Source organism: Delphinapterus leucas, chromosome 4, assembly GCF_059928025.1.
Source record: "Delphinapterus leucas isolate spDelLeu-1000000601 "Yukka" chromosome 4, BTC_Dleu_Yukka2, whole genome shotgun sequence".
Classification (NCBI taxonomy): Eukaryota; Metazoa; Chordata; class Mammalia; order Artiodactyla; family Monodontidae; genus Delphinapterus; species Delphinapterus leucas.
The window spans coordinates 2,142,920-2,157,820 of record NC_143132.1 but is presented as its reverse complement, the minus strand read 5'-3'; the positions used below and the strand labels follow the sequence as shown (position 1 = coordinate 2,157,820).

General features: G+C 47.7%; 1 protein-coding gene across 9 annotated transcripts in view; it reads left to right on the top strand.

Annotated features, from left to right (window-relative positions):
• Window positions 1–14,901, top strand: part of TRAPPC10 (trafficking protein particle complex subunit 10) — an 88,711-nt gene that overhangs the window by 39,989 nt on the left and 33,821 nt on the right. For 6 of the 9 annotated variants that reach the window (XR_016392929.1, XM_089910122.1, XM_089910123.1 and 3 more), the window contains exons 5-7: window positions 3,619–3,814; window positions 5,986–6,097; window positions 8,559–8,806. Coding sequence is in view for 8 of the 9 variants with exons in the window: in XM_089910122.1 (XP_089766248.1) it covers window positions 3,619–3,814; window positions 5,986–6,097; window positions 8,559–8,806 (556 nt within the window). In the remaining variant the exon portion in view is untranslated. Of the gene's footprint in view, window positions 1–3,618; window positions 3,815–5,985; window positions 6,098–8,558; window positions 8,807–14,901 lie in introns of those variants that run through there. The other 3 variants (XM_089910125.1, XM_089910124.1, XM_089910126.1) reach the window with 2 other exon arrangements.

The window sequence follows — 14,901 nt, the reverse complement described above, 5'->3', positions numbered from 1 at the left end:
TCCTGTCTCTTCGGTGAGTCCATGCCTAGCTGTGCCGGCCAGTGCATCTCAACACCTGGCCAGTTTTAGTCTGTATCTGGTAGTTTAGCACTTGAGGTGCTGGGGATGCGGTGGTGAGCCTCGTCCCTGCTCTGATACTGTGTGGTCTAGCGGCAGAGGTGGGCATTACTTCACACCCAAGTCATCACACTTGTGGTCACCGCAGTGGCAAATGCTCAGACAGAAGGTTCCAGAGTGCAGCAAGAGCTGGGAGTAGGGGAGCTGGCCTGCTCTGGGGGCTAAGAAATGAAGGACGTGCGAGGAGTTAAGGGAAGAGATCCTGGGTGTGTGCGGCCAGGAGTCCCAACCAGACCCTGCCACGTGGCTGCCACTTGACCGCATCCTGTGTCAGGTCCACCTGATGAGCTGACAGTTCTTCGGGGAGGGAGCCATGTGTGGGCTTCCTTTCTGTGTTCCACACAACGCTGGGTACACAGTAATGTTCAGACTTGCTGTATTTAAAGTTTGAATTAGATGGTTGAGCTTACACTTTATCTTAGGGAAATCTCACTCAATCTGGACTTCTGGGGATTTTTTTCTGTGGTCTGTTATTCATACATTAGTTATTTCAAAGGAATCAGTTTAACATTCTGCTAGGTGCTCCATTACTGAGTGTCCTTTTCCTCTCTGTGGTTAGGTGTACTAACATTTTTGTTCTGAAAGAAGAGTGGACGGCCGTAAGGCCTGTAGGGAAGGGAGCAGCTTTACCATCTGAGGGGAAGTGGGCCGCAGGGAATGCTGAGACGGGGGGAGCCCAAAGTCAAACCCGAATGGCCTCTGAGTGGTGTTTTTTTGTTTTGTTTTGTTTTATTTTGTTTTGTTTTGTTTTTTAATTAATTAACTTATTTATTTTTTGGCTGCATTGGGTCTTCGTAGCTGCACGCAGGCTTTCTCTAGTTGTGGCGAGCAGGGGCTACTCTTTGTTGCAGTGTGCGGGCTTCTCATTGCGGTGGCTTCTCTTGTTGCGGAGCACGGGCTTCTAGGTGTGTGGGCTCAGTAGTTGTGGCGCAGGGGCTTAGTTGCTCCGTGGCATGTGGCATCTTCCCAGACCATGGCTCGAACGCATGTCCCCCGCATTGGCAGGAAGATTCTTAACCACTGCACCACCAGGGAAGTCCTTGAGTGGTTTTTAATATAACAAAAGAAGTCATATTTGTTTGGGATTTTGTTAAGTAAATAAATTGGTACTGATGGGGTGTGTTAGTCTAAACTTACGAAAAGTTCAAATTGTGTAATAATTTTTTGAAGTGCTTATTGATTATTTTTGTCTACGTTATAATTTTATCTAATTTCCAAAAGTATGTTTCTGCTAGGCCCATTTAAAACTAACTTGCTTTTAATGACTATTCTTTATACGAAAAATTTAACTTACTAAAATTTTTAACATTTCATCTTCAATATTTAGAGATGCCTTGTAACATTTTGATTTTCATGAATTTGCAAAGCCACCTTTGACAAATCTGTACTTAAAAGTATAGATTTCACTTAATACAGAATGTTTTCTTTGAACAGTAAATGTATTTCTACACTATTATTGTTAGTATATAGTAGTCCATAGTATTAATGCACTATAAGTTATTTATACAGTCCTCTGCTGGACTTATAAGTTATTGCTTACTTATTATAAAATTATAAACATCATTCTAGCTCAGATGTTATCTACATCCTTAATTATTTCCTTAGGATAACTCCCTAAAAGGAAAATTGCTTGGTGAAAGTTTTTGTGCATTTTCAGGCTTTTGCTAAGTGTTGCTGAAGCAGAGGGTCGTGTGTTAATTGTCTGTGCCAGCAGCGTCCCCGTGACTGGTGGAGACCCCGGCCTGGAGCTCCTTGCCATGCAGCCGCGTGCCATGTGGACGCTGCTCTACTCCAGATCAGACTCCACTAGGCCTGACTTGAGGAGCTGTTTTGGGTTCTCCCTTTCTCAGTTAACTACGCTCGATGTGAATTTCTGAAGCATAGTTTGTTGTATTAATTAATAAGAGAAGAAGAAGATGTAGTAGAAACAGTAAATGTTGAAGGGCATAAGGGATAGAGAGTGTAATGAATATATTGTCTGATAGATAAGCACCAGGTCACTGAAGGAAAACATCGTTTTGGTGATTGGTGTTTGTGTCAGTTTCCTTTTTCATCTACCCCTTGTAGGTATAGAGAACTCTGTGTCTGGTCAGGAATAAACAGGGATTATAATCCTTGAGAACGCCTTAAGGAGAAACTACTGAGCTGATAGACCCTCGCAGCTCATATAGTGAATAAATACATGTGAGTCCTTTGAGGGAGGGGGCTTAGGAGTGAGCTGACTGGACCCCTTTATCTTACAGGGGAAGAAACAGAATCTAGTGGGGATGGAATGACTGGATTAAAGCCGGGCCACCGACTTAAAAATTTTCTTCTTGGTACTGATTACTCACCTGGTGGACCACCTAGACTATGGCTGTTTCACCCTTTGTCCACTGTTTTATAATCCATAGCTTTAGTCCTCCCTCCAAGAGGTATGATGGAGCTCAGAGAAAATGAAACTTAGAATCTGTTCATTTTGCTACTTGCTGGTAGTTCAGGTAAAATATTTACAGAGGAGGAATGTTGAAACTCATAGCATCAATATTTAAAAGTTATTTCTGAGTTCAGATTTATTCATCTTTCTGAATTATTGTTATCAAGGATAAAGAAAGTTACCTTTTCCAATCTCTCGGATGAATGTGCTGCCTTTTCCAAATCCATTGGAAACACTTCTAATTTTATGCCTTTGATATTTTTACACCATGCATACAAAGTCTTTTTGTAGTGAAATTGTATTATACCTACAAGTCAAGCAATATCTTTCTAAGCCTTTATTTATCAAGTATTTATTAACGCTGCTCTCGAGGCGCTCACAGTCTGGTGGGAGAAACAGACCAGGAAAGAGAGGAGGCGTTTCCAGGGCGCACTGACTGCTGTGGTCGTGGAATCGCAGTGGGTCCAAGCGCAGAGCAGCGAGGGCGGGGCTGGGGGAGAGGTTCAGTGAGGGTGTGTCGGCTGAGCTAGGCTGTGCGGGGAAGGTGCTGGGTAAAAAGATGGGAGAGCATGAGAAGCTGAGTGGGCTTGAGCTGGAGATAGTAGGAACCAAAGCTGGACAGCTGGGTTGGTCCGTGTTGTCATGGGCCTCGTGTGCCATGTGAAAGCATCTAAATTTTAGTCTGTCAGTTGCAAGGAACCAAAAGGTTTTTGAAGGGGGCAGGGCAAATGGGGTTTGGGAACTGAGTGAGATATGATCAGCTTATTTTCCAGAGAGCCCTGGGGACAGGATCTAAGACTCAGGACTCATCGTAAATCCCTCTCCCCCTTTCCAGTCCATCCTACAGCAGCACTCTTGAGAACAGCATTGACTGCTCATGTGGCATTAGATCAGTTCACGATGAAGCCTTTTCCCGATCTGATTTCTCACCACCTGCCTAATGTTTTCTACCCATTAAAGAAGGAAGGAAGGAAGGGGAGGGAGGATGCCAACCTGCGCCCCAGGAAAGTGGTAGCCGGGGGGAGAGGGGGGCAGCGGTTCTGTGCTTGCGGTGGTTTCTCCACAGTCCGTTCATCTCTCCACAGGTGTGTCGTGCTCTCCGACCCCTTGAAGGACTCCTCCCGAACTCAGGAATCCTGGAATGCTTTCCTGACCAAACTCAGGACATTGCTTCTTATGTCTTTTACCAAAAACCTAGGCAAGTTTGAGGATGACATGAGAACCTTGAGGGAGAAGAGGACTGAGCCAGGCTGGAGCTTCTGTGACTATTTCATGGTGCAGGTACTTGGCTGATTATATAGAACTCGGCTGTTTCCTTCTTCTCTCGTTCCCTTTCATTCTTTATGAATAAGGCAGCTCTCTTGGTAATTCATATTGACATAGTTTTTAAAACCAAAAGACAATACGGTAGGTAACAAATGATGCTTCATTCTCTTGGCTTCTTAAGCAGAGGATCAGAGATGGTCTGCTGAGTAATCATTCTGTCAGCCGCCCTGCTGCTTCAGAGCTTGGCATCTAGCCTTTTATGAAATGGCCTTGTTCTCAGAGTCCTTCTGGTTTTGTTAGTGTCTCGCGCCTCCTGGAGTGTCTACCGTGGACATGGCTTAGGCAGAGGACTCCCAGCAGTCGTGATGATCCTGATGATAAAGACGTCCACTCCGTGCCTGGTGCTGTGATTAAATTATGACTTCCCAAGAACGTTTCCTCTGTAGTTTTGTTTTATAACCTTGGGTTCCAATAAAAGATTGTCTTAAGCTGGTTTCTTTACTCTAGTTTACAGAAGCATGGTCTGTAATCAACTCTCTCTTTTTTAAAAAAAATTATTTATTTATTATTACTATTTTTTTTGGCTGCGTTGGGTGTTTGTTGCTGTGTGCGGGCTTTCTCTAGTTGTGTCGAGCAGGGGCTGTTCTTAGTTGTGGTGCACGGGCTTCTCATTGTGGTGGTTTCTCTTGTTGTGGAGCATGGGCCCTAGGTGCGCGGGCTTCAGTAGTTGTGGCTCGTGGGCTCAGTAGTTGTGGCTCGCGGGCTCTAGAGCACAGGCTCAGTAGTTGTGGCTCACAGGCTTAGTTGCTCCACGTCATGTGGGATCTTCCCAGACCAGGGATCGAACCCATGTCCCCTGCATTGGCAGGTGGATTCTTAAACACTGTGCCACCAGGGAAGTCCCAACTCTTTCTCTTTTAAGAAGAAAAGTCTTAAGAGAACAAAGCGATGTGTAATAGAGTAGTTTGGGGGAGGAGACCTTCTTAACACTGCGGAGTGATAAGAATGTTGCTGTTAGGGTTCCTTGTTCTTGTTCACCATGTTTTGACTGAAAAAGTGTAATTTTCATATTTAAACATCACTTGTATATTAATCACTGAAGAAATAATGCATTTTGAATAAATAAAAGACCAATTCTCATTAGAAATTTTGAAGTTTATCCCTTATTCTGATGCTTCTGCCTTAGTGGTATTTGGATGATTTTGGTCACTTAAGGGAATTTGAATGTGTTCATAATTCCCTGTATGATTGACCAATGACAGATCTTTCAGATTTCCCTGTCTCTTTACCCTTCAAGCTTATTAAACTTATTTTTTAAGAGTAACAAACCAGGGAAGAGGGAGTCTAAATGAACCCAGTGGTGCTGGTTTAGAATCAGTGTGAACCCATGGTTGGATGGCTGCTGGCTAGATAGATTCACAAATACAGAGGTGTGTGTAGGTGAGGGTTAATACATATACATATATTTCCTTGCTCTCTCCTCTGATGGGGCCTAGAAAAAAATGACACCTCAGTAGCAATGAACACACTCAGTGCCAAGATCTTGGTTTCTAAACTTCATTCTCCAATAAAAGGTGCCAGGGCTCCTGTGGAAGTGGTTGATTCCAGGGCTGGGGTGGGGAAAATACAGTATCGTGTAGAACCAGAAAGTTAAGAGGTGCACAAGGGAGGTGGAGGTCTGTCAGCAGAAGGTATGCACCACCTCCAGGAGCCCCCTCAGTGGCCAAAGTGGGAGCAGTTTGTGCAGCAGAATAAGTACTAACAGACTTGGGTTTCAGCCTGGGGGGTACAATTCATGTCCATGAGTCTATATAGATATAAATAAATAGGTAATTGGAGGAGAAGATTCTGCTCCTCCATACAGCAGAATTCTCCTGAAAAAGTGTGTGTCTGGGGGCAAGGGAAATACGGAGGACGAGAGGCTGACCAGTCAGGCCCAGTCTGCTGGTGGGTCACGCAGAGACTCCGGGGATCATGTTGGTCGTTCCCTGCTTCTCTCTGGTCTTCTCTCTGTGTGTGCATAAATGTTGACATGTGTGGTCATTAAATTGATCTTTTCTTGGTATAGCACAAGCGTTATTCATTATGCTGCATGCTTTTCTCTGTTGTAATCTTTCATAGCTACTTGTTTCAAAACACTGATTTATATTTTTGCTTTTGTTTTTTAACTTTTTTTGGGTAAATAGGAGGAACTTGCCTTTGTTTTTGAGATGCTACAGCAGTTTGAAGACGCCCTGGTGCAGTACGATGAACTGGACGCTCTGTTTTCTCAGTATGTTGTCAACTTTGGTGCTGGGGGTGAGTAATGAAGTTTTAGAAACAAATTCTTTTCTCAACATAGCTTTCCCCACTTCTGAATAGTATGGAAGCTGCTGTTTATTTACCTAATGATTAAAACATCTTTTGTTGTTGTTTTTTTAAAAACATTGTATACAGTATATTCCCATGGTTCCTATAGGAAATGAAATGAGAATTGAGAATTAGTCACTTACACTTGTAGAAGAATCTTGAGGAATGAAAGTGTCTAAGAAGTTGCTTTTTAGATATGAAGTGTCATTTCTACAGCCTACAGCTGGTTAGTGATGCTTCTGATTCTGTGCCTCCTTGCTAGCATGAGAGTGGGAATCTTTTTCTTCTGTTGAGAGCTTGTCTTTGTAATATGTGAGAGTTCATCACAGTGAGTCCTACACGACACCATTGTAAAGGGTGTTCATCTTTCTTTTAAACTTTTAAATGATGTCTTAAAGTCTTCTAAAAATACAAAACTAGCACAGTGACCCATATACAAAGAAAACGTTTTTAATTGTGCTCACCGTTCTTTGCTTGCTATTTATTTTGAAGGAAACGGCATCATATTATCATGACCTTTGTCTGTAGCTTGTTGTTCTTACTAACAGTCCATCACAGGCATCTCTTCAAGCTAACAGATCAGGTTCTAAGTTATCTCTGATAAGAGCTGCAGAGTGCTTCATGGTGTGGATTCGTTAGACTTTATTCAGCCCACTGGTGTTGGACATTTGGGTTGTTTCCGCTCTTGCTACCACAAGCAGTGCTGTGATAGACATCTTTGTTGGGGCTTCTTTTGAGAACCCTCGTCACAGTGTCTGAAGAAAGGCATGATTCCAAGGAGCGACCGTAGTGTCTGCTAGGAGACCTGTAGGAAGTGAGGTGCTGGGATAGTCAGCGTGGGCTGTGGGCACCGCCCTTGTTCTGGGAGTGATGAAATGTCACCCATTGAGTCCCACTCCAAAACAGTTTTTATGCAGTTCAGGTTTGGATCTCCTTACTTTGCTGAGACACAAACATAAGCATATAACCAAAGCAAAGTATTCACCAATTAAGTTTTAAACGTTTAGAAGAGGTAAAATTCCATTTCTTATATCTTACATTTCCATATGATACATATATATATCTCAGATAGCTCACATGTTTCTTGCATTATGTTTTACATAATTTCTTTGTTCTCTCAGTTTTAAAATAAACCTGGGGCAATTTAAAACCAAAAGTAAGCCTGGACCAACTTTAGCAGCTAAATAATATTGTTCATTTTTGTTCATTCATACAACAGATACTTCTGAGAGCCCACTCTGCGCCAGGCCCTGCTCTAAACAGTAGGGGGCAAAACAGAATTCCTTCTTTTATGGAGTTTACTTGAAGGGGAGACAGACACGGAAAAGCCAAAGTGTGACTGGAAGTCAGGTAGTGAGACTAGCGAGTGTGGCCTGCAGGAGAGCGCACAGGTGCAGGGGCAGGTGGCGGGAGGTGCCGCTCAGTGCCACACCGATGGCCGGGAGGCTCTCCGAGGAGAGGCCTGACTGAAATGTGGGGGGAGCCAGGAGAGTGCTGGGGATGGGGGCCCCGGCAGAGGGACCTGCTGGGGAGGGGACCCTGATGGGCGGGGGACACCTCACTTAGTGGGCACTGAATCAGCTGAGTCTAAGTTCAGATCAGTAAAGGATGCGCTGCTGTATTTGGCACGTCAGACATATGGTAACGTAAGTGTGCCAGTGTTGAGTCACTTCCTGAAGAGAACGTAGAATTAGGTGGCTGCGACACCTCTCCTTTGGAGTGAGAAGGGTAGATTAAAAAAATTTTCATAAAGATTGAGTGACTTGTTATTGTAGATTCTTATATTTATTTTAAGATCACATTTGAGTCTTAGGGCTGTAAGTTAAAATCGAGGAGTCTTATTGGAAATTTTTGACAGTTAAAGAATTTTTCTCCTCTGCTTCCTGCCACTACATCTTCCTTGTGCCTGCCGTCCCTTCCTGTAGGAGCGTGACTCAGGTATTGACATGGTTGAGTTGAGACAGGCGTGAGGCTTAAATAAGTCAGGAAAAGTGCGGAAATGAAGGAAGATGAGCCGCACAGCACATTCAGCATGCTCCCGCCCGGGCCTCGCCCCTCCTCCTGGGGCCGGCTGACTGCAGAGCCTGAGGTGTCCCTGACCCTCAGCCTGGCCGCCTCTGATTGCATCCTGACCTGCTCAGGACCTTCTGGGCCTGGTACGGCCTTGTGCCCCGTGGCCGACGTCCTGCCCCCAGCGCTCATCACTCGGTGCCAGGTACCCAGTGGGTGTCCTTGCGGTCACCACCCTGTCCCGCATCCCTAGACAGGGTCCCCGCAGACAGAGGGGTGGGCCGGCGCTTCGGGCCTCTCCAGTAGCTGAGCCGTCTGTCGGTCCACTAGGGCTCACGGTCCTGCACAGTGAGGTGGAGGAATCTGCAGTCAGCGCCTTTCACGATGTGTGTTTGTTTAGATGGTGCCAACTGGCTGACTTTTTTCTGCCAGCCGGTGAAGAGCTGGAATGGATTGATCCTCCGAAAGCCCATAGATATGGAGAAGCGCGGATTGATACAGAGGCAAGAAGCCACCCTGTTAGATCTGCGCAGTTACCTGTTCTCTCGCCAGTGCACCCTGCTCCTCTTCCTGCAGAGGCCGTGGGAGGTGGCTCAGCGCGCCCTAGAGCTGCTGCACGGCTGTGTGCAGGAGCTGAAGCTCTTGGAAGTGAGTGGTCTCTTTTCCCCGTTTACCCGCTTCCTGACTGTTGGCGTAGAAAACGCGGAACCTTCCATCCCAGGCATTGAACTGTATGTGCTTAGGAAAGAGTTTTCTTTTTGTGAATGTCCTTAATTTTTACTATATTATTTGCATACTTACTCTTTACACTGATTAATTAATTGCTCGAAAATGTAATTTCTGCTCTCAACACGGTGGAGCTCACTCACGTTGGCCCAAAGCGAGCCTCTTAGATCACTTTCTTTTTAAGGTAACTTTGGCTTATTCTGTGGGAGCTGGTCTTCACCGATAAAGATTAATACATGAACCTGGTGGACACACAGAATTAGGTTTTGTAGGTAGGCCTTTGTTTTATTTCAGAACTGTCTTTGCAGATACATGACTTTGCCCATGAGCACACCGGTAGCAATGTGAGTGATACACAGCAAGCTGTGCCACATTAGTTAGTAGCACGAAGTTTAATGGAGGTACGTCATGAGTACGTGTGTGCATGTGTGTATGAAAGAAACCAGTTAGCGACGCTTTAAGTTGTTTATTTATAGTGAAATATTTGTCTTTATAGACTGATGTCCCCCAGGGCTACTGAACTCTTTTCTTGCCATAGCATCATAAACATTTTAGTGAGGTAAGGGAACTTTAATGACTGTCCAGTATGAGGGTTCTCACCTTTTTTGTTTCAGTGACCTCTTTACACGGAAAAATGCACATATGCACATACAAAATGTTACATATAATTTCAGAGGATTCATAGACACCCCCATTCCCTGGTAAAGAACTAAGTGGATGGTCTAACTCCATTTTATAAATGAGGAAAGTGGGTCTGGAAGTGGTTAGATGACTTATAAGTAACATAGCTAGGCACAGAATCAAATCCTCCAAGCCAGGCTACTGTCCTTTCTGTCGTGCTCCACACCAGGGCTCGCAGGGGCACAGTTACAGAAGACCCAGGGTAACCGGCGCTAGGGATGGTTTTCATATTATAGTAATTTCTGTTTTGTGTTCCCTAGAAAACTAAATAACAGGCTCAACACTTAGTGTGAAATGACCTTAAGAGATCTACACATTTTTTTTTAAAACCCAAATGAAGAGAAACTGTTTTAGTTAATTTCTAAAGAAGAGATGCCTAGCCTAGCTGAGTCACGAACTTGAGAATTTAAGACTTTTTATCAAATTATTTTTTTTCCTTGGACATCTAATCAAGTGTATGAGGAAAAATAACACTTTCAACCTTGAGATGATATTCTTGTGGCTGCCTGTCACTGAGTAGATTTCGATAATCTGCTTTGGCTACTCCTATGTAGCTGTACGGACTGGGGTGGGCGGGGGCTTTGCTTCATCAATGGGGCAGGGCCGCCTGTGTTCATGGGTGCCTAGAGAGTTTACTGACTTAGAGATTTTGTCTTGTTACTGGATTGGGGAAAAACATGGGATGTGTATTAGAGTCCAAGCAGTTCAGCCGTGGCGCTTTCAAATTGGGGTCACCCCAGGAGGGACTTTTAGGACGTGCACAGGTGGGGGGCAGGTGTGGGAAACCACGGACAGTGGTCGGAGCCAGCCTCTTCAGTGCTGGGCCCAGCCGGTCACAAACTCTCTTTTTCAAATTCTTTTTCTTGCCTTAGACGGTTGACTAGTCAGTCAACTGCCAGGCTGCAGAGAGACGAGGGAGCACCGGGGGGCCTCTGGCTCTGCAGCAAGGAGGAGGGTGCCGCCCACACTTCTTTCTCCTCCCCTCCAGGCCTTCTGGAAGCTGGAAGGCAGGGCGCCCGGGGACGGGGTACACTCAGTTCCCAGGCAGGCGGCCGGGACAGCCAGTGTGGAGCGGATGCTACTGGCATCTTTGCCTGCCGCATGTGGGGACAGTGTCCTACTCACTTGCCGTGCAATGGGTCCCCTGGCTTGGCCTGTGTCCCGAGTTCTGTAGAAGTCGCTGGAATGGGTCAGTTTTCACCCTCTTGGCTGGAAAGAGAACCGAGTGAGTGGTGGCGGGCGGCGTGAGCGGGGCGGGGGCAGCGGCCGGGACGCCTGTCGTCCAGGGCGGCTGCTGCCGTCCCGGGTGCTCCCTGCAGATCCCGTCCCGGCTGGCGCTCTTCCCTTTCCTCGCTCCCTGCGTGAAGGCTCTCCCCCTCTCTTGGTGCTTGTCTGCTTCTGCTGCAGGGCGAGCAGGGTGCTGAAGTTGGGGAGGGAGCCACACTGTGGTCCCCGAGGACACGACTTCCCGTTCTCTGTCCCCCTTGTGCTGTGTGACCGTGCCCCGCTTGGTGTCCCCTGGTGTCAGGGCAGCAGACGGGGCAGCCGGGCCCGTTGAGGTGCCTCCTCAGCCACCATCGCTGGTCCCTGGCATGCCCCGGGCGTGGCGCTCCTGTGGGGCCGCCTGTCCTGTCTGCTGTGCTTCAGAGGTGCCTTCCGCTCTCGCCCCAAGCCTGGCTCCTGTCCCGAGTCAGGCACCCTTTGTGAGGGGCAAGCTGCAGGGCGACAGTGCAGCTCGGAGGCCAGCAGCGTGGGCCCCAAGCAGCCCGCTTGCATGGGATGCCCCCCGCCTTCCCGCTCGGCCCTGCGGATGGGCGCCCAGCAGTGGCTGCCTGTGGTTCGGGGACCCACGAGGTGACGCGAGTTCAGGGCGGTCAGCCTGTTGTCATCCTTCAGGCAAGTGAGGACGCTCCTTACTGGCGTCTTCTTGGCTCTTTCTTTCAAAAGGTGACACTGCAGAGGGCACGCAGAGCTTCACACACAGAATTCTTCTCTCAACTTTCTCAACTGAGATTCTTTGTCTAGGTAGTGTGGGGGCGGGGGGTTGTTACATCTTAAGCTTTGCAGTTGGCAGTTAACCCGAAAAGTTTATTCTTAGAGTTTCTTCAAATTTTTACGGAAACAATGAAAATTCAAGACTCAGAATTGTTTACTTTTTCTGTACATTTGATGGTACCCTCAAAACTAGATTCATTTCCTATGTCTGGCTAGCTTTCTGGTGATTATTTTTCACAGTCACGTCCACGGCCAGAGGCCGGCATGGAGCCTTGGGTTCTGCTGCACAGGGCCGGGCAGAGCCGCGCGGGCACATAGGCCAGGGCGTCAGGCAACGCGCAGGCTGAGTCGGTACGTGGTTCTTCTAGGGTTAGGCTACGGTTGTTCATCCTTTTAAAGCCAAAAGCCTAAGTATTGCAGCCGTCTTGTGTGTTTCTCGTTGTAACATTCCTTCTGCAGAAAATGCTGTGTGTGTTTGCTCTTGTGGCTTGTAAAGCATGCCCTGGGAACTCCCTGGTTGGCTTATCAGTTGATTTAAAGCATCTTCTCTGAGTAGGAGGCACTGTGGTGGCCAGATGCCAGCTCTGGGGTGGGGCCTGGAGTCACACCCCAGGGGTGCTACCTAAGGCCTGGGACCAGCTCCCCGATTGCAAATGTGTGAACATGGAAATTGTACCTACCCCGTACAGCTGCTGGGGTCAAGGAGTAACACCTGGAAAGTTATGTCAGTTCTGTGTGAGCTCCAGTGACTCCATTACAGAGTATTTCTTTTTGTCTGCAACGTTTAAAAGATGTCGCCCCGCTTTACCAAAAGTTGAGTATATTCTCTGTATAAATTTGGAAAATACAGACAGATATACAGAAGAGAATGTCATTGCTTATTCTAAAGCAAGAGGTTCCCTTTTTGGTCTGTGGCCTTTCTGCCTGGAGAAGAGCTGCTGTTTATTTAATTGGTCCTGTTTCGGACATTTGGATTGTTCAGCAGTGTCTGCAGTTGCAGGAGTGTGTATCCTTGTATGGCATCTTTATGCAGTGCATTCATACAAGTAGAATGGCCAGTTCAAGGATGCATGTGTCTTTAATGCTTTTAGCGTACATCGCCAAATTGCCTTCCAGAAAGATCTTCCCATTTTTAGTTACAGTAGCAGTGCTGTTTTCCTGCATCTATGGTAAGAAAGAAAGAAACTTGTGTGTATATTTCAATCTTTACCAGATTGGTAAACGAGAACAATATAAGGAAGATACTCTCTAGAAGGCCGTTTTATTTTTGTTACAATGACTGCCCAGAGGATTTCTGTTTTGATGTGTTCGCCTCAGTACTGACTTATATTTTATGAGCTTAGGTTCTCATTATGTTCACAGACAGGGCAGGCCAAGGGGGATCGGGACTCTTCAGGACCTAGAGACACAGGCCAGTGCCGGGCATGAGAGGCCACTGGCCCAGCTGGCATTGCTGTTCCAAGGTTCAGGCCCCGCAGGGGACAAAAGCAGAGGTGTAGCCGAGGGGCGGGCCTCGGGGTCGTCGAGTACTTGCTGTGTACCAGACACTCTGCCGGGCTCCTCCCCACGTGGATAGGTGGGGTCCTCGTGGGACCTGGAGCCCTGAGCACCTGAACCGGGAGAGCAGCGGGAGCCGACAGGAGGAGGTAGCGGCCCAAGGTGTCAGCACCGGTGAGAGCCAGTGGTTCGCAGGAACGGGGAAAGCATTCGAGGAGGAACTGCCCAGTTCCATTCAAGAAACAGTTGCTTACCTGCTGGGCACTGTGGTAAACACAGTGGTGGGGGGAGGGCCCGCAAATGCGGAAGAAATGGGTCCCACCCACCCTCAAGAAACCCACATCGGGGCGCGTGGGGCCAGCAGGTGAGCAGACCGTCAGAGCCCGGGGCTGCCAGGCAGTGAGAGCAGAATGTTTGGAGGTGGCGGGGTGTCAAGCAGGGAGGGGCAGCTTGCGTGAGCGTGTCGGCAGCGCCTAACGTGTGCCAGGGAAGGTCTGCAGAGGTGGTCTCGTGTGAGCTAGGTTTTAAAAGATTCATTCATTCAGCAGTTATTCGTTGAGCACCTGTTTTGTGCCAAGCAAGCATTTATTCTAGGTACCGTGTTTTTAGCAGAGAGCGAGACAGACCAACCCTTGCCCTGTGGAGGAGCTTTGGTTTTCACGGGCTGAGTCAGGATCCACCAGGTGGACATGGCTTGGGTGGCAGGTGCAGAGAGAGTAGAGTGCGTTTCAGGCAGAGAATATTCACTGTTACTTAAAGAACTCTAAAGGAGCTTAGCCTTGCTAGAACTTAAGGGGTGAGCCAGGGCTTGGAGGTGAGGCTCCAGAGGTACTGGAAGCCAGGTTTTGAAAGTGTACGTCATCTGGAGGGTTGGATTTTATTCTGTAGCTATTGGGAAGCCGTTGCTGGGTTTGAAGCCAGGGTGCGTTCAAGGTGTTAGGACCTGGAGGTGGAGGCGGAGAGAAGCGAAGGGCTAGGAGGAGGCGTGGAGAAGAGTCTGAGGGGAAGCCGAGGCCTGAGCCCAGGCGCTGGGGTAGAGCCTGGGTATATGAGGTGAAACTCACTCAGTGAATACACGGTTACGAGTCAGCCGAGTCTCACGCCAGCCACGAGTGATTATTATTCTATGAAAGATAAAACAACAAAGCTTCTGCAAGGTAATATGGGAGAGCATCTTTACATGCTTCAGGTTACCAGGTGTTTCTGAAACAGGACAGAAAGGCACTGGCCAGAAAGGAAGTGCATGGAAATCAGAGCTTCTCTTCATCAGTCAGCACCACAGAGGGGGTGATGGGGCCGCAAGCTGTGCGGTCAGGAAGGGCTCTTGCCCAGGATATGGGAAGAGCTCCTGCAGATCAGCTAAAAAACTGACGAATAGAAAATAGGCAAATGAAGCTATCCAGATGGCCAGTAGGCATATGAAAAGGTGCCCCATCTCATTAATTATAGTGAAATGCAAACTTCCACCACAGTGAAGCCCCCCCAGTGGCTGAAGTGGAAAGACCTGACAAGTGTTGGTGACGGGGGAGGAGCTGGAACTCCCTCCTTGACGAGGAGACTGGGAGTTGGCGCCACGACTTTGGAAAACGGTTCGGCGGTGTCTGCTGGAGCCAAACCTGTGCGTGCCCTGTGAGCCGGCAGTCTCCCCCCAGGTCTGCACGGAGGGTGTTCACAGGTGTCCAGGAGACAGTGCCGGGATGCTCGTGGTGGCGTCGTTCGTGACTGCTAGAACCGGAAATAACCCAAATGTCCATCACGTACGAGGGAAACGGTGACTGCCGTCCGTTCAGACAGCAGACTGGCGTCTGGCAGTGGGAACAAATGAACCCAGAGTCTCATGAACG